At 39.1% G+C, this 26,253-nt stretch overlaps 1 protein-coding gene and 6 non-coding genes across 7 annotated transcripts; 4 read left to right on the top strand and 3 right to left on the bottom strand.

Moving 5' to 3' along the window:
* The first annotated feature begins 2,733 nt into the window (after window positions 1-2,733).
* Window positions 2,734-2,806, top strand: Trnav-aac (transfer RNA valine (anticodon AAC)). Its single transcript has one exon. It is a non-coding gene; the product is annotated as a tRNA-Val (tRNA).
* A 4,221-nt stretch (window positions 2,807-7,027) lies between these two features.
* Window positions 7,028-7,100, top strand: Trnaa-ugc (transfer RNA alanine (anticodon UGC)). Its single transcript has one exon. It is a non-coding gene; the product is annotated as a tRNA-Ala (tRNA).
* Window positions 7,101-12,974: 5,874 nt separating this feature from the next.
* On the top strand, window positions 12,975-13,047 carry Trnaa-ugc (transfer RNA alanine (anticodon UGC)). The gene has a single exon. It is a non-coding gene; the product is annotated as a tRNA-Ala (tRNA).
* A 1,572-nt stretch (window positions 13,048-14,619) lies between these two features.
* On the bottom strand, window positions 14,620-14,692 carry Trnai-gau (transfer RNA isoleucine (anticodon GAU)). The gene has a single exon. It is a non-coding gene; the product is annotated as a tRNA-Ile (tRNA).
* A 3,983-nt stretch (window positions 14,693-18,675) lies between these two features.
* On the top strand, window positions 18,676-18,747 carry Trnad-guc (transfer RNA aspartic acid (anticodon GUC)). Its single transcript has one exon. It is a non-coding gene; the product is annotated as a tRNA-Asp (tRNA).
* A 2,000-nt stretch (window positions 18,748-20,747) lies between these two features.
* Window positions 20,748-20,820, bottom strand: Trnai-gau (transfer RNA isoleucine (anticodon GAU)). Its single transcript has one exon. It is a non-coding gene; the product is annotated as a tRNA-Ile (tRNA).
* A 1,264-nt stretch (window positions 20,821-22,084) lies between these two features.
* Window positions 22,085-22,804, bottom strand: LOC149035469 (uncharacterized). The gene has a single exon (XM_089191294.1). The coding sequence runs from the start codon at window positions 22,802-22,804 to the stop codon at window positions 22,085-22,087; it is 720 nt and encodes a 239-aa protein (XP_089047420.1).
* Window positions 22,805-26,253: the final 3,449 nt, after the last annotated feature.

The following is a 26,253-nucleotide window of genomic DNA, read 5'->3' as shown; positions in this document are numbered from 1 at the left end:
AACCCGCACGAAAGCGGATGTGAAAATCAGAGACTGAAACAACTCAACTAGAATCATTACTATTGATATTACTATTGATATTACTATATCAAATGGTAGAGCGCCCGCTTTGCATGCGGGAGGTATCGGGATCGATACCCGGATTCTCCACTTGGTGCTCTTATTCTTTTGTTTATTCTTTGGAAAAAGCTTGCCTTGTAAAGTATTGACAAAGCATCTCTTTTGTAAACTTCAACATCTGGTTATTTCAACTAAGTTTAGGCACTATTTAACAAAATTGCGTTCTAAGCCACCTTCGCCTCAGCCAAACCTTTTATCTGAACATTTATTTTTGTGCCAAAAGGGCCGAAAGCTTATAGTGGTGGGACGTTTATTCAATTAAATCAGCCCTCTTCTGGAGGATCCCTGGGTTAGAACTCGTGTATATAACCGACCCCAAATGTCCAAATAAAGGATGACCAAGCGGATACCGACGCTTACGCTACTTTTATAACTCGCGTGTATCGTTATTAATTAACTTGCTCAAGAATTGATGAGGAGGATAAAGACCATTTTGAAATTGTGTCTTAGAACGTGTTGTTCTCTTCGAACTCAGACTACCAATTAAATCTTCTCCAACAATTGTCTTAAGGCACATTCAATTAATTCAATTTTCTATGGCGACGGTGAAGGCCTGTATAAATGTTCGATTCTAAGAAATTATCTCAAGACAAAATCAGGACTTGGCCTGATGTCCTTCGAAGATTTAGAAATTGGTATATGTGCGCACCAAGAAACAACTCAAAACATTTCTATAGGTTTTCACTGTCGCTATTAAAAGTTGAATCAATTGAATATGGTTTAAAACAAACTTAAAAAAAGGGATTGGATAGGTAGACATTTTTGGAGTAATCTTTCTAGATAGTCTTTCCTACACCTTTAACTCAATGGAGAAACAATAACTTGTAGGCAATCATGGGCAATAGGGGCCTGTCCGGGAGTCGAACCCGGGACCTCTCGCACCGAAGCGAGAATCATGCCTCTAGACCAACAGGCCAGTCACAATAATAAAATGGGACGTGAGACAAGCAGAAAAATCCATAAGAAGTGTGACGGGTCTAGACAAAAAAGGGCACAATGAATCTCCTGGAAAATGCTTCAAATTAATTCTTCATGAGTGACAAAGAAAATCATAATCAGATGAAATGTGTGAATGAATACTCTGAGACTATATACCATAGCTCTAAAGTTCGAGAATTTCAGGTAAATGGGGAAGTTTTGATATTGCAAGAGCCACTGTTGCATTCAGTCGCTTCCCATAGCCCGTCTTACGTCGACCTCTTTCCTTACCTGTACGACCTGCTCACGAGAAGACAAATTCTTATTTCTTCGCTACGATTTTACACTTTAATTTTGTTTGAGGTGGCTTTGAAGAGCAGGTAACACCACTTCTGCGAATCTCGGCAAATAATCGCGACATAGAGGTTCACAAAGTGATATAAAACTCCTAGATTTTGCTGCGGAAACGCAAAAAGCGTTCATGGGTAGTGGTGGGTGCAGCAAATATTTCATTCCAAATCATGACCTCTGGTCATCTGCGATGTTTGCACAAACGTGCAGAAAACTTTCCTAACCAACTCGCAACGGTAAGTATTCCAACCTCCAATGCTCTTATGAAAATAATAGTGTTTAAAAACATAAAAATATGTTAATTAATACTCTGAGACTATATACCTTAGCTCTGAAGATCGATAATTTCAGGTAAACGGGGAAGTTTTGATATTGCATGAGCCACTGTTGCATTCAGTCGCTTACCCTAGCCCATCTTGCTTCCACTTCTTTCTTTCCCTGTGCGACCTGCTCACAAGGAGACAAAAATGTTTAAAAAAATAATTATTTGGGTTTCCAAAAATTGAAATTGGCGCATATATTAGGCAAGTAGTATGTGATAGCGATCGTAATAGTGACAAAAGATCACTTGCACCTCTGACAGAGCTTGCGACTTTCCGCGTGTGAGGCCGGCGGACGTGATAACAACTACACTATAGGAACCTTAACTACGAAAAGTTATTAATCTTATCAAACTGAAATAAATACATAAAGTAATAGAGAGAGAAAAAAAAAGAAAAAGTCTAAAATTATCTACATGGAAATAAAACTAGAATATTTTTCGAAGAATTTGAAGTGCAAACGGGAGAAACATATGCGCGACGATATTCACGTCAAGTAAACTGCGTTAGCAAGAGTAGTTTTATTAGATTAATTTTTAGTTGCTGTTGGAAACAGATTCCATTGAAACTCCACTCAAACCAAACTCTCCATAAAGGATCATCGATATAGACAAGCCTTTGAGAATTAGAGTAAAACAGCACATTACAGATATTCCTCCAATAGGCGCTGAAAAATCACTGTTGGACAGCGGTGGTTTTCGTGTTTTCGTACTTAGGATGTACCCCCCTAAACCATGAGCCTTAGTAAAAGATCAAAACGTATCAACGTAATTGTCCTTTTTGTTCTAAATGAATAAAAGAGAAAGAGACACTTTGACTCTTGAATTACTATCAAACATGAACTTAAAATGAAAAGTTCCAGTGTGCATAACTTCCGTGTCACCCTGACAGCCCAACTTCATCAGAAATCAGGTTGACAGAAACAACCGAGCCTGCTCCTACAACACACTCCTCGATTCTGCCGTTAGTGTATTAGGAACGTGGCATATCAGACATGCCGTAGATACCAAGTGCGTACATGCAAGTTTCTGTAGTGTAGTGGTTATCACGTCCGCCTAACACGCGGAAGGTCGCAGGTTCGAGCCCTGCCAGAAACAATTGTTGTCAAAATTTTCCGCACTATCAGAAATCTAAGTTTTATTATCATCCTCTTGTCATAATAATTTTTTCTGAGTATTTTGAGGGTGAGTTAACTAAAACACGCGCTTCCCGGTGGCTACTAAGTCTGGATTGTTCCGTCTATGCTCGTGTAAAGACCACATGAATAAACTTGTCGGTATGACACTTCTCCTGCACTATTTACTAAACTTCTGTCTTTCGATTATTTGTTGGGATTCGCACGAGTGATGTTCAATACTCCCAACAGAAACCAAGAACGAAACGAGAAAATAGATCCGCAACGAGTACAAGTGTGCGCGTGGAACACATAAGATAAAATTTCACATGCAGTAGTTTATCAAAAGCAGTCCGGTATTTCTAAGAAAATTTAGGAATGGATATCAAACATCCGTGTAACACGTTGACTTCTTTCATTTAATTATATATAGATCAAAAACTATGTTCGCATCATATTCCACAACAAAACGGGCATCTCCAGGAGTCGAACCCGGGACCTTTCGTACCCAAAGCGAGGATAATGCCATAAGACCAACAGCCATGAGTTCACCATAGTATCAATTTGATTTCTTTTCTGTCCCAGATATCTTTGCTAACATCGGAGAGTTGGTATCTAAACCTGCGAGTCTACTAGATTGGCGCTCCAACCAACTGCGACCCGAGCAATAATCTTGATTTAGGAAAAAACTAAACTGAAATCGAGGGACAATCGTTGCTACAAGCCGGCACTATTTTAGGATCTCTTTGAGGAAACTACAATAGAGACAGGTGGAATTAATTTGATGGTCTTGGCCTTAATCATAGTTTCTAATCATCGTAAAGGACGTAGCAGATGCACGCCATGTATTGCTTGTGACCCGTTTTTTTTTCTTTTAATTGCTTTACCACTTTAGATGCCATTGACGACCTGAAACGTCGTCACAACTGACAAAATACCGCGACAGAGGAACAATCCATAGCCATATGACAAACGTCTGTTACCACGATGATCAGCAGCACAAACATCATTAACTCGTTAATATTGCTCAGTTTGAGAGACTCAAGCAAGATATTATTAGGAGGCTCAAAGCAGCTGCTTCGCCTGTATCTAGACCTCCTCCTGCCTTGGAAAACACGCAAAGATTAGTGGTCGAGAACCTCATTGTTTCTCACACAAAGTCAAGGAGAATGTATTGTAGATGCACTCTAATCGTGAGGACTACGACAGAAAGAGTGAAATGGGATGGCAATCAGTTTCATCTACCAAATGATTTATCTAAAGAAATCCGTGATAAAGTTTTTCGTTCATTCAATCGAGGCAACCAAAGTCAGATAAAAAAAAAACAAAAACAATCGAGAGCCAGCACAGATGTCTTTGTTTGCTTTCCAGGTGATTATCTGTCAATGGTATAGCCTGGCAATAATAACATTTGAGCGCAAAAGGAATCGTCCCCGGGATTAATTTAAAATTTAAAGTGAGAAGGAAGCCGAAATAACTTCACATAAGCCGATTTATGAATACGAATTTTGCAGAAACACAACTCAATGGTCGTTAGCTCAGTCGCTAGAGCGTCGTGAGTTCGATCCTCACACGGACCAGTTTTTGTTTCAACAAAGCCATCTATATGTCTGTATTTTATTTTCACCCAGTAATAACTTTTCAAAATTTATCGGTATAATAATCTCCAACAACAGGAGACCATTACTTAGCTATGTCCTCGTGAAAAACCCATTTTCAGACCAAAGTTAAGTAGATTCTTTAAAAATTCCTTTTCATGAAATTCTTTCTTTTGAGAGAAAAGTGAGGCTGGAATAAATGAAACAAACTTAAAACGCACTTACCGTTGCCGGCGAATCACTTTGGAACATTTTATCTATGTTATGCTCACACAACCAATGAAAGTTTTAAGCGTTTACTCACCAAAATCCAGTAATGTCATGACGCATTGGGAACCTCTCTATCGCGATTACTTTTCCGAAGACCACGATAAGAGTTACAGAAGAAAAAAATAGCAAAAACAAATGAAGTTTGCGTGTATTTTGTTGTTTACCTTGCCGGAATGTCCGCCTCATATTAGTCTCGCTCACCCTGCGCCAAATCCAGTAAAAAAACGGCCGATATGTATCAAAAACAGTGACATTCCTTTCCAGTTTCATCTCCTTTAGATTCCTGAGAGGTTTACGAGTTTTCTGTCATCAATGGCAAAAAAAGAAAAAAAAAAGGTGGAGAATCCGGGTATCGATCCTGGTACCTCCCGCATGCGAAGCAGGCGCTCTACCACTTGAGCTAGTTCCCCGGCTGCAGCTATTAATATAAACACCCTCGTGAAAATCGTTCGACGAAAGGCTCCGCCAGTCTTGCAACAGTGCTCATTAATTTTACCTTTTACTACTCATCTCACTTCTCTTATCTTATATCAGCGAAGAAATGTAGATTTCAGAGGCCTCACTAAAACTAATGTTATTTGGGCCCAAAGCCAATGTCTCGAGCGTTAGCCCTTTCCTCTTTATCCTGTTATACTCCCTGTTAAAAAGACGAAGTGTATCGCCTTAGAAAAACAAACAAAACGATTATTAATTACGAAAAAGGTTACACGTTTCGGTTGGAGTAATCGACAGAAAGTGACACCAGGTCGCATACGTCATGCGACAACACAACGTTAACATTTTTCGTAAGCGCCAGGATTACAAGTGATTACGTCACTGTCTTTGTCCGTGGCTTTCATTTTTTTCCTTAGCTAAGTTTTCGCGTCTTCTTAGCAATCGAAAAGAAAGAAAAGCAAAAAAAAATAAATAAAAAAAAAAAAACGGGAAGGATCGCCGACGGCATTACACTGAAATTTGCATACAACTTGAGATATTAAATTTATGTTATGAAATGCCTGGATCCTCCAAATTTTTTCCCCTTTTAAAAACGTTGCCGTCTGAAAAGAGCCTTATACAACGTTAATGTAAAGTTCGATTAAAAAAAATAGAGTCTGATAATATTTATCTAATTTACGTATATCTTTTACCTTTATGTACGATGTGGTCGCTGTAGTCATAGAAGTTGCGGTGTCGTTTGTTTAGGTAGTTGCAGTAGATCGGTGAGTGTTTCATCGGATGGAGTCGTTGTTGCAGTTTTTTTGAAAAAACACGGTCAAGGTATTCGTTCTCGTCAGCTAAGCTGTCTGTCGTGTAGCATATTGGTCGCTCTTGTCGTGTTAGAGTCTTAGTTTTCGTGGCTTTGTGTGATGTCGTGCTGTAGCCCGATCAATCTTAGTAATCTGTCGGTATGTGTCGTTTCCTGTAGACTGTTTTCCGTAGTGAGATGTCGTCACGGCTTACCAGGTAGTCTATAAAAGGAAGTTTCTCATTTTGAAAAGGAGCAAGACCTTTTCAATATGCACTTTTAAAATCTTTGTGTTTGACCCGCTAGATGTTTGCGACGAAGAAGAGACAAACCTTTTCACTTGTCTAGGCGGCCTCTTTTTCCCACCCAGTAGGTCCACTTGTCACGCTGAATATTTAAGAAGGCAGAAAGAAGGTTGCAAATGCGGGCTTTAATCCATTGGCTGAAGATAAGAGACATTTGGATTGATTAAACGGGAGGCATATCCTTTTCATGTCAAAAACATATTCCAGTGGGTACGCTTCCTATGATAAAGTGGTTGCGCCGTCCCGCCACAACACGAAAACAATCGCTGTTGAAAGATACCTTTTTCCACCCACTCAGGACCTTCAACTACACAAGCGACAGCGACCTACCAGAGGATACACAGGAAGCATTACTGATAATACGGCCGTTCATTCTGATTGTCACAGCTTTCTGTCTGGATTGATGCTCATTCAGTGAAGGTTTGTTTTGCACCTCGAGTAGATCTCCAACAAGCCTTCTTTCCACTTGCTCTACAAATTTATTCGAAAAAAATACTAGTTTTATTTCCGTGTAGATAATCATGTATTTTTCCATTTTTTTTGTTCTTGTTGTGTTTTGTTTCTTTAACTTTATCTATTTACTTTAATTTGATAAGATAAATATCACTCGCCTGCCCAATATTGGCTACATGGTTGAGGAAGATCTGAACAATCGAGTAACTTCTTTTGGGACAATACAAACTTTTCTATTATACATTTAAACACTCGATGTTTGATGAGAAGTTTCGATAAACTTAATTCATTTCTGAGAAATCTTAATATGCCGTTCTCTTTGATTGGTGTGACAGAAACTTGGCTAACTGATTGGGGAATTAGCTCAAGTGGTAGAGCGCCCGCTTTGCATGCGGGAGGTACCGGGATCGATACCCGGATTCTCCATTTCTTCCCCATATTGTTTATTCTTTTAAAAAAATAAGTTTAGCCGCTCTTTGACAAAACTGCGTTCTGAACCATCTTCAATTAAGCCGCACTTTTTATCTCAACATTTATTTTTTAAGTCAAAAGGGCTGAAAGCTGATAGTGGAGGGACATTTATTCAATTAAATCAACCCTTTAATAGAGAATCCCTCAGGCCTACTAGTTGCGTAAAACCGCTATTTGGTTTAGTCCTCGTGTAAATAACCGGCCCCAAATTTCCAAAGAAAGGATCACCGAGCGGATACCGAGGCTAAAACTACTTTTATAATTCGTGTGTATCGTCATTGCTCAAGAATTAATAAGGAGGATAAAGACCATTTTGAAATTGTGTCTGAGAACGTATTGTTCTCTTCGAACGTCGTTGAGTTAGTTCATTGCAGTATTATCAGTATCGCTATTCTCCAGGTATCGCTACAAAGAAGAAAAAAGATTAATATGTAAATAATGACTATAATAATGGTGATAGTAAAAATAATAGTAATAATAATGATAGAAATCTGCAAAAACCTGAAAGTATGTACAGTACTCAAGCAAGCAGATTTTTAACTGTGGACATATTTGCAAAATAATAACTTTGTTCTTGGCAAGGCTAGAACTTGACACCTTCCGCGTGTGAGACGGACGTGATAACCGCTACACTATAGGAACCTTAACTACGAAAACTCATCAATAATCAAACTCAAATAAATAGGTAAAGTAATATATACAAAACACAACAAAAACGATCTGTGACTGGGGAATTAGCTCAAGAGGAAGAGCGCCCGCTTAGCACGCGGGAAGTATTTAACTTTGTTAGTTGCTTATATTATATTTTGACGCTCAAACCTCTGATGGTCAGTTAGATGTGTTTAGAGCTTGATGTGATTCCAAGGGTTCTATTGAGCAAAGCTGACTGGCCGTTGATCAAAGGTTAGAAGAATGAAGTCCACATTTTGCACCAAAATTTCATTATTTTATTGATTGAATTTTGCTCGTTAGGACGTGATATCAATTCTAGTCGATCCCGGTACCACTTTCTTTACCAGCTAAAAGTCTATTGGGCCAGCGGGAAAAAAATTATACATTTACCCATCCACCCACTCACTCACTCACTCACTTACTTTCTTACTTATTTATACTTAATTTTATGGAATGCGGTATATAGGTGTAGTTGGCCCGTTAGCTCAGTGGGTAGAGCGTGGTGCTGATAACGCGTACGCCATGCTCGTGGGTTCCAACCTCACACGGACCAAAAAAAATAATAAGTTGCTTTAATGAAATGATCAAAAAACATGCCAAGACTCTTTTGATTCTCTACAAATCATTTTTACTATTTTCCATGTTTCGTTCCCAGCAGATGAAAAACTTTTACGATAACTAATTCAATAACGTTTTACAGAGGGGGAAAACAAATAATTTGCTGCGATGAAACGATCTAAATGTCAAGACTATTTTTCTAAGTTTCATTTCCAAAAAAAAAAATTTTTAAGATTATTAGTTCAATAACCTCATACAGTGGGGTGCTCGTTAGAATCCGTGGTAGGGATTTACTACCAAGTTCTGTTAAGCCTGACCTTTACTTAGACCAACCATGATTTCATACACTCCTACTTTTTTCAGACCTAAATATTGGTGAAATTTTCTCGCAAGATCAGCCTGAATGACTCATTTTCGGTACTTCTCTTTCTTTTGCATTTGGACTTAAACAAATAAAGTTGTTGGACGTTTTTGCGATTCCCTTCAAAACCATTAAAGTACACAGACTGAATGGTAAAATCCACAGCTAGCGAAGGGGAATGCCCTTCACGATCAAGCCTTCCGCCAGATAAATCCTCTCTCGAGAAAACACATCAGACAGATTGCAAGTAATTCATTCTTCTGGTATTATTTTGCACCCTTGGTTTTTCTAACTTAGACGAATTTTCAAATTAAAGAACGTCATTTAGCTCAAGCTATTGAACAGTCTATCAAGCTTGATTATCTACTGTTGTAATCAGTCTAAGAGAGCCTTCTAAGATTTTTAATATTCTGAAAATGCAAACAAGGGTAAAGGCGGATGAACAATACTTTCTGTAACATGGGGAAATGTTTAAAATTGATTGAGTAGTCCCTCAAACCAAATTTAGATAAAAAAAAAAATCACCCAGCTCTCTTTAGACGGGGTATTAGCTCAAGAGGTAGAGCGTCCTCTTTGCATGCAGGAAGTACCGGGATCGATACTCGTATTCTCCAAGAGAATTATCTCTTTAATTTCATCACAGATCTTCTTTCAACAACTCATTAAAACCTAACTTGTCACCTAAGGATCGGTCGCTGAATCGGCGAGGTTATTTTTAACAGGCGTTCCTGATGTTCAATGTGAGCACGATGAAAGCGTTAATTCAAGTAATGTTGGTTGTTTCCTCCGTCTAACTGGAGACCAAATTATTGCTATTTTAACGTTTACCGAAGTCCAACCTCCATCCTCAGTTGATATTATGAATCTTCAAGATCCCTAGAAACTTTCTTAGAGAGTTCCTTGATACAAAATGCCTTGAGGCGCTCTAATTGTCGAAAGGGAAGATGGTTTAATATTAACTTGCTGTGTTGTGTTTTTGAAAATTTGGTATTGCCTTATAATCGGTCTTTGGGTAGTATATTGGGTTTCGCTATCAAAATGACGTGTTAAATGATTTTAATCCAGAGAAAACTTCCATGAGGGATGATCTCCAAGTCTGGTTTTTTACCGCTACGTATAGACCCGTCTCCGTGGCGCAATCGGTCAGCGCGTTAATTCCTGCTCTATCATCTCGAGAAGGATATGAACAATAAGACAAGGTTGATTAGATTTACTCCCTCTGATGACACTGGTCGGGTTGTTCAGTTCTTCTTACCGTTTTCACATGCATTTCACCGCTGACGAGGCCGACCTTCCTTTATAGGCTACTTCTCGTGGCCGTTACTTTCTTTACCCTACAAACAACAAACAAACCAAGTTCATTCAGTAAAGTTTGAAAGGGCGGGAATTGTGACGTCCTTGCTAAATTTATTCTACGAGTGTTTTGGTTCTCGGAACAACATTTAAGTTCATATAGTAAATGGAGGAGAGTAGATATGGAATTTCTCTTTAAGCGTTCCACTCGATAGCTCACTAGTGAGCATAGAGAACGAGTGAGGTATCGAGTTGATCACGAGAAGAGAAATATCATACCTACATGTAACCATGCATTACTCTGTGTACGATAAGGGTTGAGGAATTAGCTCAAGTGGTAGAGCGCCCGCTTAAAGCCTAAGCATGCGGGAGGTACCGGGATTCTCCAAAGGCGCCTTACATTTGCTTGATTCTTCTTTTGAGAAATGATGCTTATGCACGGCTCAGGTTTATTTCAAATATTTTTTTTTCTAATTGACCTCTTTCACTCATTAATCTTCTCTAGAACTAAAGAAGAGGATCAAAACCATGTGCAAATGCATTAAAGTTGTTGTATTTGCCCCACAGGATCACTATCTACCAAAGATAAAAACAAAACTTTTACAGATCTTGGTGGAATCCTTTTTTTTAAATCGGCAGGTCAAGTGCTGATATGGAAAATTAGGAAAGCAAAGGAGGAAAAGGTATCAACGTAAGTTACGGTTGAAAGAAATGGTTCTCTCCATTGGCAAGACGGAAGTTTATCACTTTCATGTTGAACATAAAATTACTGTAGGGAAGGTAGATCTTCAGAAGTCAATTTGTGAAGTGTACGGCCCTCTAAAATCTTGACAGGACAGGTCGGAAGGTCTGACCTTGCGATAATGGTCCACGACCCATATCGGAATTGGTTCGTCTTAAAAGATTCTAAGAAAATAGAAACATACAAGGGGAAAACTTTATATTGCAGGTTTTTATATGGCGTAATTGACTAAAACGGAAAAACCCCGATCATATTTTTGATTTGAGGATGGGCAGACAGAATGGTAGTAGTTAAAATTACTTTTTGTCCATTATTTATTCTTCCTTGTGAGAACCATTAATAACTCCAAATTCAATAAATCAAATTTCAGTTTTTTGATACTCTTCTTTTCATGAGAACCTTCTCCTTTCTGATTATGTTGAGACGGAGGTAAAACTAATTAAGAAACACTTACCGGTTCGCAAGTCAGTCTGAACGTTTTTTTTATGCTCGTGCAGACTTCAGATCAACAAACTACAGAACAGCAATTGACCACTATTGATCGGTACTGTTCAAGTGTAATTTGTCATCTTGAATTTCTACATGTCACCTTCCAACAATTGTCGAAATTGCTGTGTCTGCACATCATTATATCCACACAAAAAAGCCTTTATTTACGTTTTTACCACTGCCTATGACAACTATTGAATTGCATTAGCATCATTTTAAAAAACGTTGAAAAGTTTGTAATGCAACAACTTCTTGTCGGAGTGTGACCACGGGTTTGAAGTTATTCTGTCTGATTTGTCTTTCCTTCGTCTTAAACCTAAATGTGGGAACTCTCCTCACATCATATTCCACGACAAAACGGGCCTGTCCGGGAGTCGAACCCGGGACATCTCGCGAGAATCATGCCACTGGACCAACAGGCCAGGTAATGTGAAAACTCTAAAAAAATTATTAGCTTTTTTTACGCGTAGCAGGTGGCAGGTGTGTAGTCAAATGATCGTTCCTTACCGGTCTTCCACGTTAGTAGTCTATTCCACTTTCTCTGTTGTCGTCTGATAGTATGCACAATCTATTCCAATTGCCTTTTCGTTGGGATAGGGGCGTTCCATTCCGATAGAGCTCTTTTACACGAAAAGTCCGTACTTAACCTGAATAAAATCTCTATCCGAGACATTTATAACCTTTTCTTTCCAGACCAAGAGCAAGTCCTAATTGTACAGATTCTACCACTAGCCAGAAGATTAGGTGGTTACAGTTTTGTACGGTCTTAAGCGTGCAGAGCCTACTCTGTCGTATTTTTAAATCAAATGTCACCCAAGACAAAACATAATCCGAGTTTCTTCAAGTGACTGGTCAAAACACAAAGGAAGATGCTGAAGGACGATAGAAATGTAGGGATGAAGAGTGACTCCTTATTTCTCGGGTACCCCTTCGCTTACCAACAAAGAAAAGTAAACACGAAATTTTGCGGGCAAATTTCTCTGATTTGGTACATTAAGCTATAGTGTCAATGCTAAGCCGCATAAAGAATCAAATTATGAACATGCGTTTTGATGGCGGGGATGGAAATAATAAGTTTTCTGCTGTTTCCATTTCTCTAACATATTTTCCTAAAAGTATTTTTTGATTAAGATTAAGCATCTGTAATTAACACTGATGATGACTAAGAATAATATCCCATTTTAGTATAAAAATACTAAAATCATTCTAGTATTTTTAGAGAGAATCCACGCATCCATCCTAATTCCTTCCGTATGCTAAGCGGTCCCTCAATGATTTGAGCTAATTTTCAACACGTTTATCACATTGTTTACCACTGTTCCTGTAGATATTTTATTAACATTTCAAGTTTTAACTCACTGCGCAGAACAGTTTAGAAGAAACCGACCCATACTGACAAATGACTAGGATAGACATCCTTCAGCCCGACATCATTCAAGGCCGGCCACGGCCCATCAGAACTCTGACGAGACGTGCAAGGCTATTTTATTACACGAGGACAGCCTATCGAACAAAAGCAAATATGTTGACCCTCCCTCTTTTTTTCTTGAGAAAAACTACAACAACGGCTACACTCGACAAAACAGATAAAGACCTAGTAGGTCCGTTGTTTGTGCGTGCGTTTGATCGTACTCACCACATCGTTATCCGCACCACGCTTTGCCGACTGATGAATAGTGAATTATTGATTCTAAACGGAGCTATATATCGGATTGGGGAATTAGCTCAAATGGTAGAGCGCCCGCTTTGCATGCGGGAGGTACCGGGATCGATACCCGGATTCTCCAATTGGTGCGCATAATCTTTTGTTTGTTTTTTGGAAAAATCTTGCCTTATGAAGTGTTGACTAAGCATCTCTTTTGTAAACTTCAACATCTGTTTATTTAAACAAAGTTTAGCCACTGTTTAACAAAACCGCGTTCTAAGCCACCTTCACCTCAGCCAAACCTTATATCTGAACGTTTGTTTTTGTATCAAAAGGGCCGAAAGCTGATAGTGGAGGGACATTTATTCAATTAAATCAATCCTCTTATAGAGCATCCCTGAGGCCTACTGACTGCGTAAAACCGCGGTTTGGGTTAGAACTCGTGTATTTAACCGACCCCAAATGTCCGAAGAAAGGATGACCAAGCGGATACTGAGGCTTACGCTACTTCTATAACTCGCGTGTATCGCTATTAATTAACTTGCTCGAGAATTGATGAGGAGGATAGAGACCATTTTGAAATTGTGTTTAAGAACGCGTTGTTCTCTTCGAACTCAGACTAGGCACATTCAATTAATGTCATCTGCAGTGTTTGCACAAACATACAGAAAACTTTCCTAACCAACTCGAAACGGTAAGTATTCCAACCTCCAATGTTCTTATGAAAACAAGGGTGTTTAAAAACATAATTATTTGGGTTTGTATGTATTAAGCAAGTAGTATGTGATAGCGATCGCAATAGTGACTAAAGATCACTTGAGTCTCTCGCAGGGCCTGCGACTTTCCGCGTGTCAGGCGGACGTGATCACCATACACTACAGAAACCTTAACTACGAATAGTTATTAATCTTATCAAACTAGTTAAACAGATAAAGTAATAGATGGAAAACATAAAAAAATTAACAATTGTCTATATTCTACATTGAAAACTAGTATATTTTTTGAAAAATTTGAAGCGCAAACAGGAGAAACATATGCGCCACGATATTCACGTCGAGTAAACTGCGTTAGCTAAGAGTAGTTTTATTAGATTAATTTGAGGTGCTGCTGGAAACAGACTCCATTGGAACTCCACTCGAGGATCAAACCAAACTCTCCACAAAAAATCATCGATACAGACAAGCCTTTGAGAATCGGAGTAAAGTAGCATATTAAAGATATTTCTCCAATAGGCGCTGAAAAATAACTGTTGGACAGTGAAGGTTTTCGTATTGTGGTACGTGGGACGTACCTTAGCCCTAAACCCTGAACCTTATTAAAAGATCAAAACGTATCAAGGTAATTGTTCTTTTTTCTCCAAATGAATAAAAGAGGAAGAGAAAAGACCCAACTGTGTCATTCAAGCTGATCTTTTGAGTGTATTTCACCAAATTTTAACATCGGCCAGATCTGAAAAAAGTAGAGGGAGGGCATGAAAATAAGTTTAGGAAAAGAAACGTTTGGTCCAAACTAGGATCAGGCTTTGAAAAACTTGTTTGCACGTCCCCACAAAGAATTCGTAGGTGTACGAATACCCCTGTTGTAGAAGATTAACAAGCCAACATATACTGAAACGTTATCATCAGATTAAATACAGACACCTAGATGAAATGGAAAGTCAGTAACAAATTAGTCTTTTGTTCAGATGGCTTTATTGAAACAAAAGAGTATTCTCTGGTCCGTGTGAGGATCGAACTCACGACCTTGGCGTTATCAGCACCACGCTCTACCGACTGAGCTAACGGACCTTGCACACGAGAAATGATAGATGGTAAACAATTGACAATTTGGATATCGATCCCGGCATCTTCCTAGTTGTGCAACAGCCCTTCAATTCCTAAATTTAAGAACATTAGACGAGAGACGCATTGAACTCTGTGTTAAAACTCTTGTAAAGATCTCAAAAGGAGGACCTCTCATTAAACATCTCCCAATGACAAGACAGCGCATGCATCACTATCAAACGCGATGCGCTAACAAACATACATTAACTAAATGCAGGACTGAAAGATTGCGCCGTAGTTTTTTCCGAAGTGCTAGTTTAGCTTTCAACAATCAATAGATTTTTAGACCATCTACGTACATGTATATTTTTAACTTGTAGTTGTTATTTTAATATAAAATCTATTGTAACCCAGTCCCTTATTGATTAACAGTATGTAATTCTTATAGTTGTACATTTGTAACCACATTGTAATTCAGATTAACTGCGATGATGGTGGAATTAAACTTCTATCATTATTTATAATTACGCCATATAAAGGCGTGCGATGTAAAGTTTTCCCCTCGTATGTTTCTATTTTCTTAGAATCTTCCAAGACTGCCCAATTCCGTGATGGGTCGTGGATTATTATCGCAAGGTCAGATCTTTCGACTTGTCCTGTCAAGACTTAAGAGGGTTACGTATCAGATTCACAAATTGACCTCTGAAGATCTATCTTTGTTTAAAGTTCTTGCTACTCTTTGTTCAAAACAGAAAGTACGGGTCCAGGGTATTATTTACACAAGAGGCAGAGAACTTGTTGAAGACGCTTTCAGAGAACCCACAAACGTTTCTAAAGTTATTGAATTGAATTGACGCTTTCATCATGCTCACATTGAACATCAGGAACGCCTGTTAAAAATAATCTCGCCGATTCAGTGACCGATCCTAAGGTGACAAATTAGGTTTTAATGCGTTGTCAAAAGAAGATCTGTGATGAAATTAAAAAGATAATTTTCATGGAGTATAGATCCCAGTTCTTTCCGCATGCAAAGAGGACGACGTAACTTTTTTCCGCTGGCTCGATACACTTTGAGCTGGGAAAGAACGTGGTACCGGGATCGACTAGATTTGATACATGCAAAATGTAATCGATAAAAAAGTGGAATTTTGGTGCGAAATTTTCGTTTTCTTATCTTTGATCAATAGCCAGTCATCAGGCTGACCATCATAGATTTGGGTGTCATCCAATCATTGAACGTCAATAAGCAACAAACAAAGTTAAATGCAGTGGAGCTAGGTGGGCGCTTTACTACTTGAGCTAATTCCCCAGTCACGTAACTTTTCGTGTCGACAACAGACTTGTAAGGTCGTCTTCCCAAAAAAGAAGAAGAAAAAGAAAAGGAAATAAATTTCTAAGTGAGGGCTTGGAGCCGCTTCTTTTCCTGAATGTACCCTTTTTACGAATTTCTGAGTTAAACTTCGAGCTCATGCAATAGTAAGGTGGCCATCAAATGCAGCATCAACACCGAAATAGATTATCTGAATAAGGCTTTTACACTGTGAAAAAGGCAATTAATTTTCCTTCTACACTGGAAAACGGATGCTTAACAAGAGTCTGTTTATCTCGCCAAAATTTATAAATAATAGTGAGGCGATGATGTTCGAAAAGTTCCATTTTTAAGATGTTTCCCGTAGATATTGAATCCCAAACCAATTTGAAGAGCGTTATCGTGAAGCTTCAACAACTATAGCAGTCTTTTACTGTACCTGTTTTTTAATTATTTAGGCGATTAGCCGATGCTAGTCTAGGCGGGCCAGTCTGTGAATCTAATTACAAACATCACGATACAAACCGCGAAAATTAAAAAACGGACATTACACAGTTACAACCATCTGTACATAGTTTAGTTTCCTTTAGTACTGTACCTACTTTCATATTTTTGCAGATTTCTATCATTGTTATTACTATATTATTATCATCATCACCTTTTTCTTTATGGCAATACCTGGAAAATAGCTATACTCATAAAATAATAATACTGCTTAAAATGTATTTTCCGCAGTACAAATATATGACTTTCATGTATTCTTATCACACCTTCTCCATCTACGGGTATATAACGAACTCACAATTGACCAGCTCCCAGTTGGCTTGATAGCTCAGTTGGTTAGAGCGCTGCACCGGTATCGCAGAGGTCATGGGTTCGATTCCCGTTCAGGCCTGAATTTTTTTCAGGCCTTATTTCTCAACTGCTTAAGTTGAGTATATACTGCGATGATCTTCATTTGCTTAAAACTCATAATACTGTAATGAACTAACTCATCGAAGTTCGAAGAGATCAACACGTTCTTAGACACAATTGCAAAATGGTCTTTAAGACTCGGTATCCGCTTGGTCATCCTTTCACATTTGAAAACATTTGGGGCCGGTTATTTACATGAGGTCTAAACCAAACCGCGGTTTTATGCAGCCAGTGGGGCTCAGGGATTCTCTATAAAGGGTCAATTTAATTGAATACATGTCCCTCCACTATCAGCTTTCGGCTCTCTTGACACTATTTACAAAAATAAATGTTCAGATAAAAATTACAGCTTAACTGAAGATGGCTCAGAACGCGGTTTTGTTAAACAGCGGCTAAACATTGATTGGATAACCAGCCAAGGCAAGCTTTTTTTCAAAGAATAAACAATACGAGCACTAAATGGAGAATCCGGGTATCTACCATTTGAGCTAATTCCCCAATCCTATCTATAACATGCGCGGACTCCTGCCTTTCAGGAATAGAGGGTATCCGGCCCCACTGTTTAGAATCAATAATTCAGTATTATCTTGACAGATCAGTTTTACTCAGTAAATATGAGAGGCGCAATATGCTAAAAAATAATTCTTCAGATAGTTTTGGTGTTCCATGGCTTATACGACCAACAAGCGCACCAATAAGCGACCCGGTAGGCCCTTGACTGCTTTGTCGAATGAAGTCTTCCTTTTAGTTTTTCTTGAAAAAGGAGAGGTCAAAGCACTTGTTTTTCTTGTTGGATAGGCTGTCCTTCGCGTCGTAAACTGGTTTTGCACGTCTCGCCATTTCCCTTGAAGTACGATCCATCTGCCTTGAGGTACGACACATTTCCCCGTACGACCCAGTTCCCTTGCAGCACGTTCCATCTGCCTTGAGGTGCGCTACATTTCCATTTCGGTAATACAATTCATAGATAATCGCCTTGAAAGTGAGCAAAGATTAACTATGCTGGGCCCTTGATTACGTTTTTTTTCTTATCCGACTTTGGTTGCCTCTATAAAATGGATGAAAAATGTGATCACGGAGTTCTTTTGGTATATCCTATGTCAGAGGAATGTTCTATTTTATTCCACTGTTTCTTTTGTAGTCTTGAGTGTATCTATAATGTATTCTCGCCGACTTTGCGTTAGAAACAATAAAGTTCACGATCACTTAACTTTGCTTCTTTTCCGAGGTGGGAGGAAGTCTGGATACAGGCGAACCAGCTGCTTTGGCCTGGTCCCTTTTCAATGTCTTGAATAAGTTTCTCAGTCTGGGCAATAAAAGATGCCGAAGGAGTTAATCATGTTGTTGCTGCTGTTTGTCGTGGTAACGGCAGTTAAAAACAAATCAAAGTGACACTCTGGTGAACTCGTGGCTCTTTTTACCTAAGCCAATTATCCTGTGATTCCAGTAAAACAGGAATAGTGCTCCCTTGGTGACCCAAAGTTGGTCCGCCATCTTGAATAAGACGCATGCCCTTACCGAACTTTTGAGGCCTCGCTAACGCCACGAAATGTGCCTATCAAATCTTCACATCACTCGTTGCTTCGCATATCCACGAGTTAAAATTAACAGGATCATAAAAGCTGGCATATTGCAATTCAATATATGTTCTTACTACGGTTAGCTCCTTCTTTGTTCGGAAAGTCATAATGACAAAAAGATCTAAAGGGGCCTGAGATTGTTTTCAAAACTACTGGTTCTCTATAGGGGACCTATTATCCATTGAACTGTATCCACACAGAGCTCCTCGGTAGTATAGTGGTGAGTATCCCCGCCTGTCACGCGGAAGTCCGGGGTTCGATTCCCCGCCGGGGAGATAGCACTTATTTTTTACAGGTAGTTAGAAGAATTCCCATTTTTATCTGGTTCAAAACTCTTTGTGGTATTCATGGAAAAACCAATTTGAGATCTTTGCGATGCGCATGTGAAAACGGAAACAGAAACAACCCGACCAGTGTCGTTAGAGGAAGTAAATTTAATCAACTTTGTCTTATTGTTTAGATTCTTCTCGAGATGATAGAGGGGGGTTGTCTTGGCTGTCGTCATTTTATGAGTTCGTCATTCTATAAGGCGTAGTACTTTTCAAATTCCAATCTTGTGAATTGCCAAACTCTAGCTGTATAGCGATGTATATCTTATTTTTCCTTCTGCTCGTAAAGATGACTGTATTCTTTGTTGTTTACTAACTCCCACTAACTTATCGGGTGCAGTTTGCAAAATTTTTTTTCGTCTAAAATAAAAAAGTCACCGATCTAAAGGAACCTGCAATATTGTTTCCAAAACTGCTGGTTCTCTACGGCATCGATTATCAATTAATGTTATCCACCTATCACCTCACAGAGGTCCTCGGTAGTATAGTGGTGAGTATCCCCGCCTGTCATGTGGGAGACCGGGGATCGATTCCCCGCCGGTGAGATATTTTTTTACAGGAAAATAGAAAAATTCCCGTTTTCATCTGATTAAAATATTTTTGTGGTATTCATGAAAAACGAATTTGAAATCTTTGTGAGCGCATATGAAAACGGAAACTGAAACAACTCGACTAGTGTCATCACATGGAGCAAATCTAATCAACTTTGTATTATTGCTCAGATCCTTCTCGAAATGATAGAGGGGGGATTGTCCAAGCTTTCGTATATCTGTATATCTTTTTATTCCTTCTGTTCGTAAAGATGACTGTATTCAAGATAGTTTACCAACTCCCACTAACTTATTGGGTGCAATTTGCAAAATGTTTTCGCCAACAATAAAAAAGGCACCTCCATCTTGGACGGTAGGTGCCCCTGTTTTTACTTAATCGTTTTTCGTGGCCTCTTGCGAACTCAACTCTATTCTTCTCTCAATGACCTGCTTCAATGATCCGTCGCTGTGGAATTATTATTTTTGTTTTGTTTGAGGTGTCTGTGACATAGCTAACATCGCTTTGCGAATCTCGGTAAGTAATCCCGACGCAATTTACCTTGCAACCGGCGGGTGAAAATGTGCTCAACTGATGATTTTAGCATTTTGGTCTATCTCAGACTAAATGGCGTCTAAATAAAGAAAGGTTTTTAGGAAAATAAAAGTGTAATGCAACTTTGATTTGTTTGATAGAATATGAAAACAGAACAGATTTGGAACTAAGGACATAATTGCGAACATATTATCTTTGTTCCTGCAAGGCTCGAACCTGTGACCTTGCGCGTGTGAGGCGGACGTGATAACCATACACTACAGAAAGCTTAACTATGAAACGTTATTAATCTCATCAAACTGAAATAAATAGATAATCATCGATATAGACAAACCTTTGAGAATCGGAGTAAAGTAGCATATTAAAGATATTTCTCCAATAGGCGCTGAACAATCACTGTTGGACAGCGGTGGTTTTGTGTTATGGTACGTGGGACGTACCTTAGCCCTAAACCCTGAACCTTATTAAAAGATCAAAACGTATCAAGGTAATTGTTCTTTTTTCTCCAAATGAATAAAAGAGGAAGAGAAAAGACCCAACTGTGTCATTCAAGCTGATCTTTTGAGTGTATTTCACCAAATTTTAACATCGGCCAGATTTGAAAAAAGTAGAGGGAGGGCATGAAAATAAGTTTAGGAAAAGAAACGTTTGGTCCAAACTAGGATCAGGCTTTGAAAAACGTGTTTGCACGTCCCCACAAAGAATTCGTAGGTGTACGAATACCCCTGTTGTTGAAGATTAACAAGCCAATACATTTTGAAAAGTTATCATCAGATTAAATACAGACACCTAGATGAAATGGAAAGTCAGTAACAAATTAGTCTTTTGTTCAGATGGCTTTATTGAAACAAAAGAGTATTCTCTGGTCCGTGTGAGGATCGAACTCACGACCTTGGCGTCATCAGCACCACGCTCTACCGACTGAGCTAACGGACCTTGCACACGAGAAACGGTAGATGGTAAACAATTGACAATCTGGAGGTTGGAATACTTACCAATGCGAGTTGGTTAGGAAAGTTTTCTATATGCTTGTGCAAACACAGCAGATGACCTGAGGTCATGATTTGGAATGAAATCTTTTCTGCATCCACCACCACCCATGAACACTTTTTGCGTTTCCGCAGCAAAATCTCGGAGTTTCATATCACTTTGTGAACGTCTATGTCGCGATTACTTGCCGAGATTCGCAGAAATGGTGTCAGCTGCTCTTCAAAGCCACCTCAAACAAAATTAAAATGTAAAATCATAGCGAAGGAATATTAATTTGTTTTCTTGTAAGCAGGTCGTACAGGGTAGGAAAGAGCAAGGTCGACGTTAGATGGGCTAGGGAAAGCGACTGAATACAACAGTGGCTATTGCAATATCAAATAGTCCATAGGCCAGGACCCTAAAAAGGGGCATTTGGTACCAAAAAGAGGGACAAATTCTAACCCTCATTTTTAACAACATTGATTTCTCTAGTTTATTTTGGTATATGATAACCATGCCAATTGAGTAGCCTTATCAGGATTATCACGTGATTAAATGACGTCACTCAGTTCGGCTTAATAGGCAGACTTGGTACGAAGATGGTTATTAACAGTCAAATGGAAACCTGAAAACGTTTCAAACATTGATTTTTAGTTATTAAAAATCTCAAAAGTTGTTTTAAGAGTTAATTTCCAACGACGTATGTATGACTTACAGGTATTGCCTCTGAATGGTTTCCATGGCAACACTTGCCAAATTACAAACATGAATAATTATTTGGAAAATAGAAAAAAAAGGGAAATTGCTAGAGTAAATTGCATTAATTAAATTGTAACGCTCATTTTAAACAACAATGATTCCTCCAGTTTATTTTGATATATAATAACCATGATAACTATGCCAAACGAGTAGCTATACCAGGCTTATCACGGGTTCAAATGATTGATTCGGTTTGGCTGAACAGATAGAATTGGTGCAAATGTGACTACTACTGCTTACAGTCAATTACAAGCAAATGCAAATACAGTCAAATGTTACATACACTGGTTTTTAGTCACTGAAAATCCCAAACTCTGTTTTCAGAGTTAATGTCACAAACATATATTTAACTTATAGAAGTTGTTCCTGGATGGTTTCCATGACAACACTTGCCAAATGTTAAATATGAAAAAATTATTCAGAATATAAGAGAATGCCCGGTACATGTGCAAAGTTACATTAAAACTTTAAGTTAGATTTCCTCGTCTTTGTCGCTATCATCTGAGACAACCTCCTCGATAGAATCTTCACATCTGTTGCCATAGTCTAAAAGCTTCCACACATCGGTACACTTCAAACCATTTTCTAGGCAACAGTAGGTAGGAAGTTGACAGGACCTTGCACATGAGCAGGACAGTAGCTCTAGCACGGCTGTAGGGGCTGGGTCACCGCTCATCCAGTCAATGGCAAAGTTATCGCCACCTTCCCGCCAGCCAGAACCGCTGGGCGTGGGTGTCAAAGGGCAGCGTTGCAGACTTCGCTTCCAAATGACTGCTTGGAAGTTTTCTCGAGAAGCATGCTTGAGCAAGCACTCAGCATGTGGTGGTAACTGGGTGGAGTCGATGTTACCCTTCTTGGTGCAGAATAACCTGTACCTCAGCTCATTGATGTTATCAGTGCCTGGTTGAGAGCAGTAGAGCTTACATGTAAACTCTTGGAGGCTCTGAAATAGCTCATTCGAAAGAACCCATTCCATCCCTAGCTGCTTAAAAAATTCTTCGTAGGACTTCTGCTGCTTGACAAGTCGTAGGGCTGTTATCTCTCCCCTACCAGCGAATGCACTCACATTGTCACAACCAGTGAAACCATGCATGCCAATTAGGCATTTGCAAAGTTTTCCTCCTACGGCTCCCACCACACTGGAGATACTAACATATCTAGTTCTTGTCTGCGTTCCACACTTGACATACATGGATGCCGGAATAAAGCACTTGCGCCAGGCAAAGTAAGAATACGTCTGTATCTTCTACATTGCCTGTCAACTTTATCCCGTATCTATCCCGTCTCCACTCCTTTACCACAAATCTGCGAAGGCCTTTTTATTCTTTGGATTCAAAAGGGATTTTCTCCACTGCTGCACTTTGTGTTCGGATTGAATGTTTCTAAATTCATCGCCAAATTCTGCTCCCCCCTTCTCTTTTTCTGCATTTTTGATGGAGGTTTCTTTGTATACATTAAATATAACATCTATTCTCCTTGAGTTAGACCATTAATGCAGCGCCAAGCCTAGTAGAGAATCGGCCACCTCGGCAAACGTCTTGTGGTCTCCTTTGAGTCTCTGTACGAGGGCCAAAGCATATATTATACATGCTGATGATTGCGGGATCACGTCTGCGACTGGAATATTTTATTGTAGTTCTTTTGCAAAAGCTATCTGTTTGTTTTTCTTCACGATGATCCATCAGCAGTGGACAACGCCCAGGGAAGGGGCCCCAGTGGATGACTTAGAACTTCCCTCATTTGAAGTTTTCTGATTTCAGCTATTAATATCATCTGGATGAATAGATTTCTATCAGCTTCCAGGATGATCTCTTTGGACGTTTTGTTCCGGACTTGCACCTTTTTGTTCAGCTCGGTAAATGTTTGCAGCTTTGCCTTGGTGATTGTGACGTGGAACTTGGTTTGAGGTGGCTGTTACTCCAATTGCTTTACACGAAAGGTTTCGTATGCATTCTCTCCAGCAGCTTTAGCAGTAAGCAAATCTTGTTGTATCTTTGGAGGGGCCACTTTTCCAGTGGAGAGACAAACCAGATCTTGCTGCACGTTGCTGAATGGGTCAAGCCAGTGACTTTGGAGCATTACTACCAGGGACTTAACATCCATCTCATCTTTTACAATTCTGGTTTTCTGGAGATCGGTGTGCTGGCAAATTGATTTGTTCAAGTCTAACATGTCCTTCATCAGCTTCAGGAAGATACTGCGTTATTCGGCAACCGGATAGTACTTGCTCACCGCTCCTGCTTTAAGGCTTAATCCTTTGGTGCCCCTTTCTGTCTGTGTGTCTTTATTTACATTTTCTTCGCATGTTTGGAACGACAGGAAATTTTCCAAAGGGGTTGTCCTCTCCTATCTGGACTGAACATCCTCCAGATTTTAGATATTTGAAAGCTTCTGGGTGTTCTTCTTCCAGGTGAGACATCTCAAAGACATATGCCGACAATTAACGAGCATAGTTAAGATTGTCATTTTTCTAATGGCTGATGGATGTAGCTCCCAATCTCCCTTTCTGGATTCTCTCAGCAAATTCAGAAGAATCTCTACCATATCAATATAAGACATTCAGAAGCTAGACAGCTTCCCATTACTGCCACGAAGATAGTCCAGGTACTTGTCATAAAGCACAGTGAACTCTGAGAACCGTTGACTTGACATGACTGTATCGAATTCCCTCTGACATATATCATACTGGTTATTTATCCCCTTAAAACCTTTCACGTCTCAATAAGCAACCAAAATTCCAGCACAAATGAGTCCTACGTACCTGTCGAGGGAGCCGCCATCTTGGATTTACCCATGATGTAATGTGAATTACACTGTTGGTTCTTTTCTTGTTTGTCGTCTAATCCTTTCACAAATTTTTACTTCTGACAACTCCGAGGGAAAAAATACAAATTTTTTCCTCTTTTTTACTATCTAAAGATCTCATAAAACGATCGTGACCAAATATTTAAGGAATTTTATTCTAAGCCTCGTTTCTATGCTGAAGCCATTTTTTTGCGAAATTTTAAATCGAAAAATCTCCATCAAAGCTGCTCATCCACAAAGGTTATCATACAAATTGAAAAACACCTTAGGCAGTAGTATCACATGATGACACTGTGGCCTGGCCCATGGACTAAAAGCTTCCCCGTTTACCTGAAATTCTCGAACCTCGAAGCTATTGTATATAGTCTCAGAGTATTAATTTACACATTTCATCTGATTATAATTTTTTTTTTGTCACTCATGAAAAATGAATTTGAAGCATTTTCCAGGAGATTTATTGTGCTATTTTTTGTTCAGACCCGTCACAATTATTATGCATTTCCTTCTTGTCTTACGTCATCATTTTATTTTTGTGTCTCGCCTGTTGATCTTGTGGCACGATTCTCGCTTCGGGTGCGAGAGGTCCCGAGTTCGAATCCCGGACAGGCCCCTATTGCCCATGATTGTATACAAGTTATTGCTAAAGGTGTAGGAGAGAATATCTAGAAAGACGACTCCAAAAATTTCTTATCCAACTACTTTTCTTTCAGCTTGTTTTAAATCACCCTCAATTAATTCAATTTTCAATAGCGACGATGAATACCTATATAAATGTTCTGAGTTGTTTCTTGGTACGCACAGATACCAATTTTCTAAATTTTTAAAGAACATCAGCCAAAGTTCCGATTTTGTCTTGAGATATTTTCATAGAATCGAATATTCATACAAGTTTTGACCGTCGCCATAGAAAATTAAATTAATTGAATGTGCCTTAAGACAATTGTTGGAAAAATTTAATTGGTGGTCTGAGTTCGAAGAGAACAACGACAACAACGAACAACTACACGTTCTTCGATACAATTTCAAAATGGCCTTTATTCTCCTCATCAATTCTTGAGCAAGTTAATTAATAACGATACACGCGAGTTTTAAAGTAGCGTAAGCCTCGGTATCCGCTTGGTCATCCTTTCCTTGGACATTTGGGGTCGGTTATTTACACGAGCTCTAACCCAAACCGTGGTTTTACGCAATAAATAGGCCTTGGGGATTCTCTATAGGAGGGTTGATTTAATTGCGTAAATGTCCCTCCACCATTAGCTTTTGACCCTTTTGACACAAAAACTAATGTTCAGATACAAAGTTCGCCTGAGGTGAAGATGGTGTAGAACGAGGTTTTGTTAAAGAGTGGCTAAACTTTGTTTAAATAACCAGATGTTGAAGTTTACAAATGAGATTCATAGTCAACACTTTACAAGCTTGTTCCAAGGAATAAACAAAAGAATACCGGTACCTCCCGCATGCAAAGCAAGCGCTCTACCATTTTAGCTAATTCCCCAATCCAATAATCAATAATTCAGTATTATCTTGACAGATCAGTTTTATTGAGTAAATATGAGAGACGTGATATGATAAAAAATAATTCTTCAGTCGGCAAAGCGTGATGCAGATAACGAGATGGTTAGTACGATCAAACACACGCACCAACAACGGACCTAATAAGTCTTTGTCTGTTTTGTCTAGTGTACTGATTGTTGTAGTTTTTCTTAAAAAAGAGAGAGGGTTACCGTATTGGTTTTCGTTCGATAGGCTGTCCTTCGTGTGATAAAATAGCCTTGCACTTCTCCTTAGAGTTCTGACAGCCCGTGGCCGGCCATTAATGATCTCGGGCTGAAGGAT

Source organism: Pocillopora damicornis, chromosome 13 (assembly GCF_964200805.1).
Source record: "Pocillopora damicornis chromosome 13, jaPocDami1.2, whole genome shotgun sequence".
NCBI classification, from domain to species: Eukaryota; Metazoa; Cnidaria; class Anthozoa; order Scleractinia; family Pocilloporidae; genus Pocillopora; species Pocillopora damicornis.
Note: the sequence above shows the minus strand (reverse complement) of the source record. Positions and strands in the feature narration are given on the sequence as shown.

What these genes read in the sequence shown, in the direction of transcription:
- LOC149035469 (XM_089191294.1), bottom strand. Translation starts at nt 22,804, where the DNA reads ATGTATGTCAAGTGTGGAACGCAGACAAGAACTAGATATGTTAGTATC.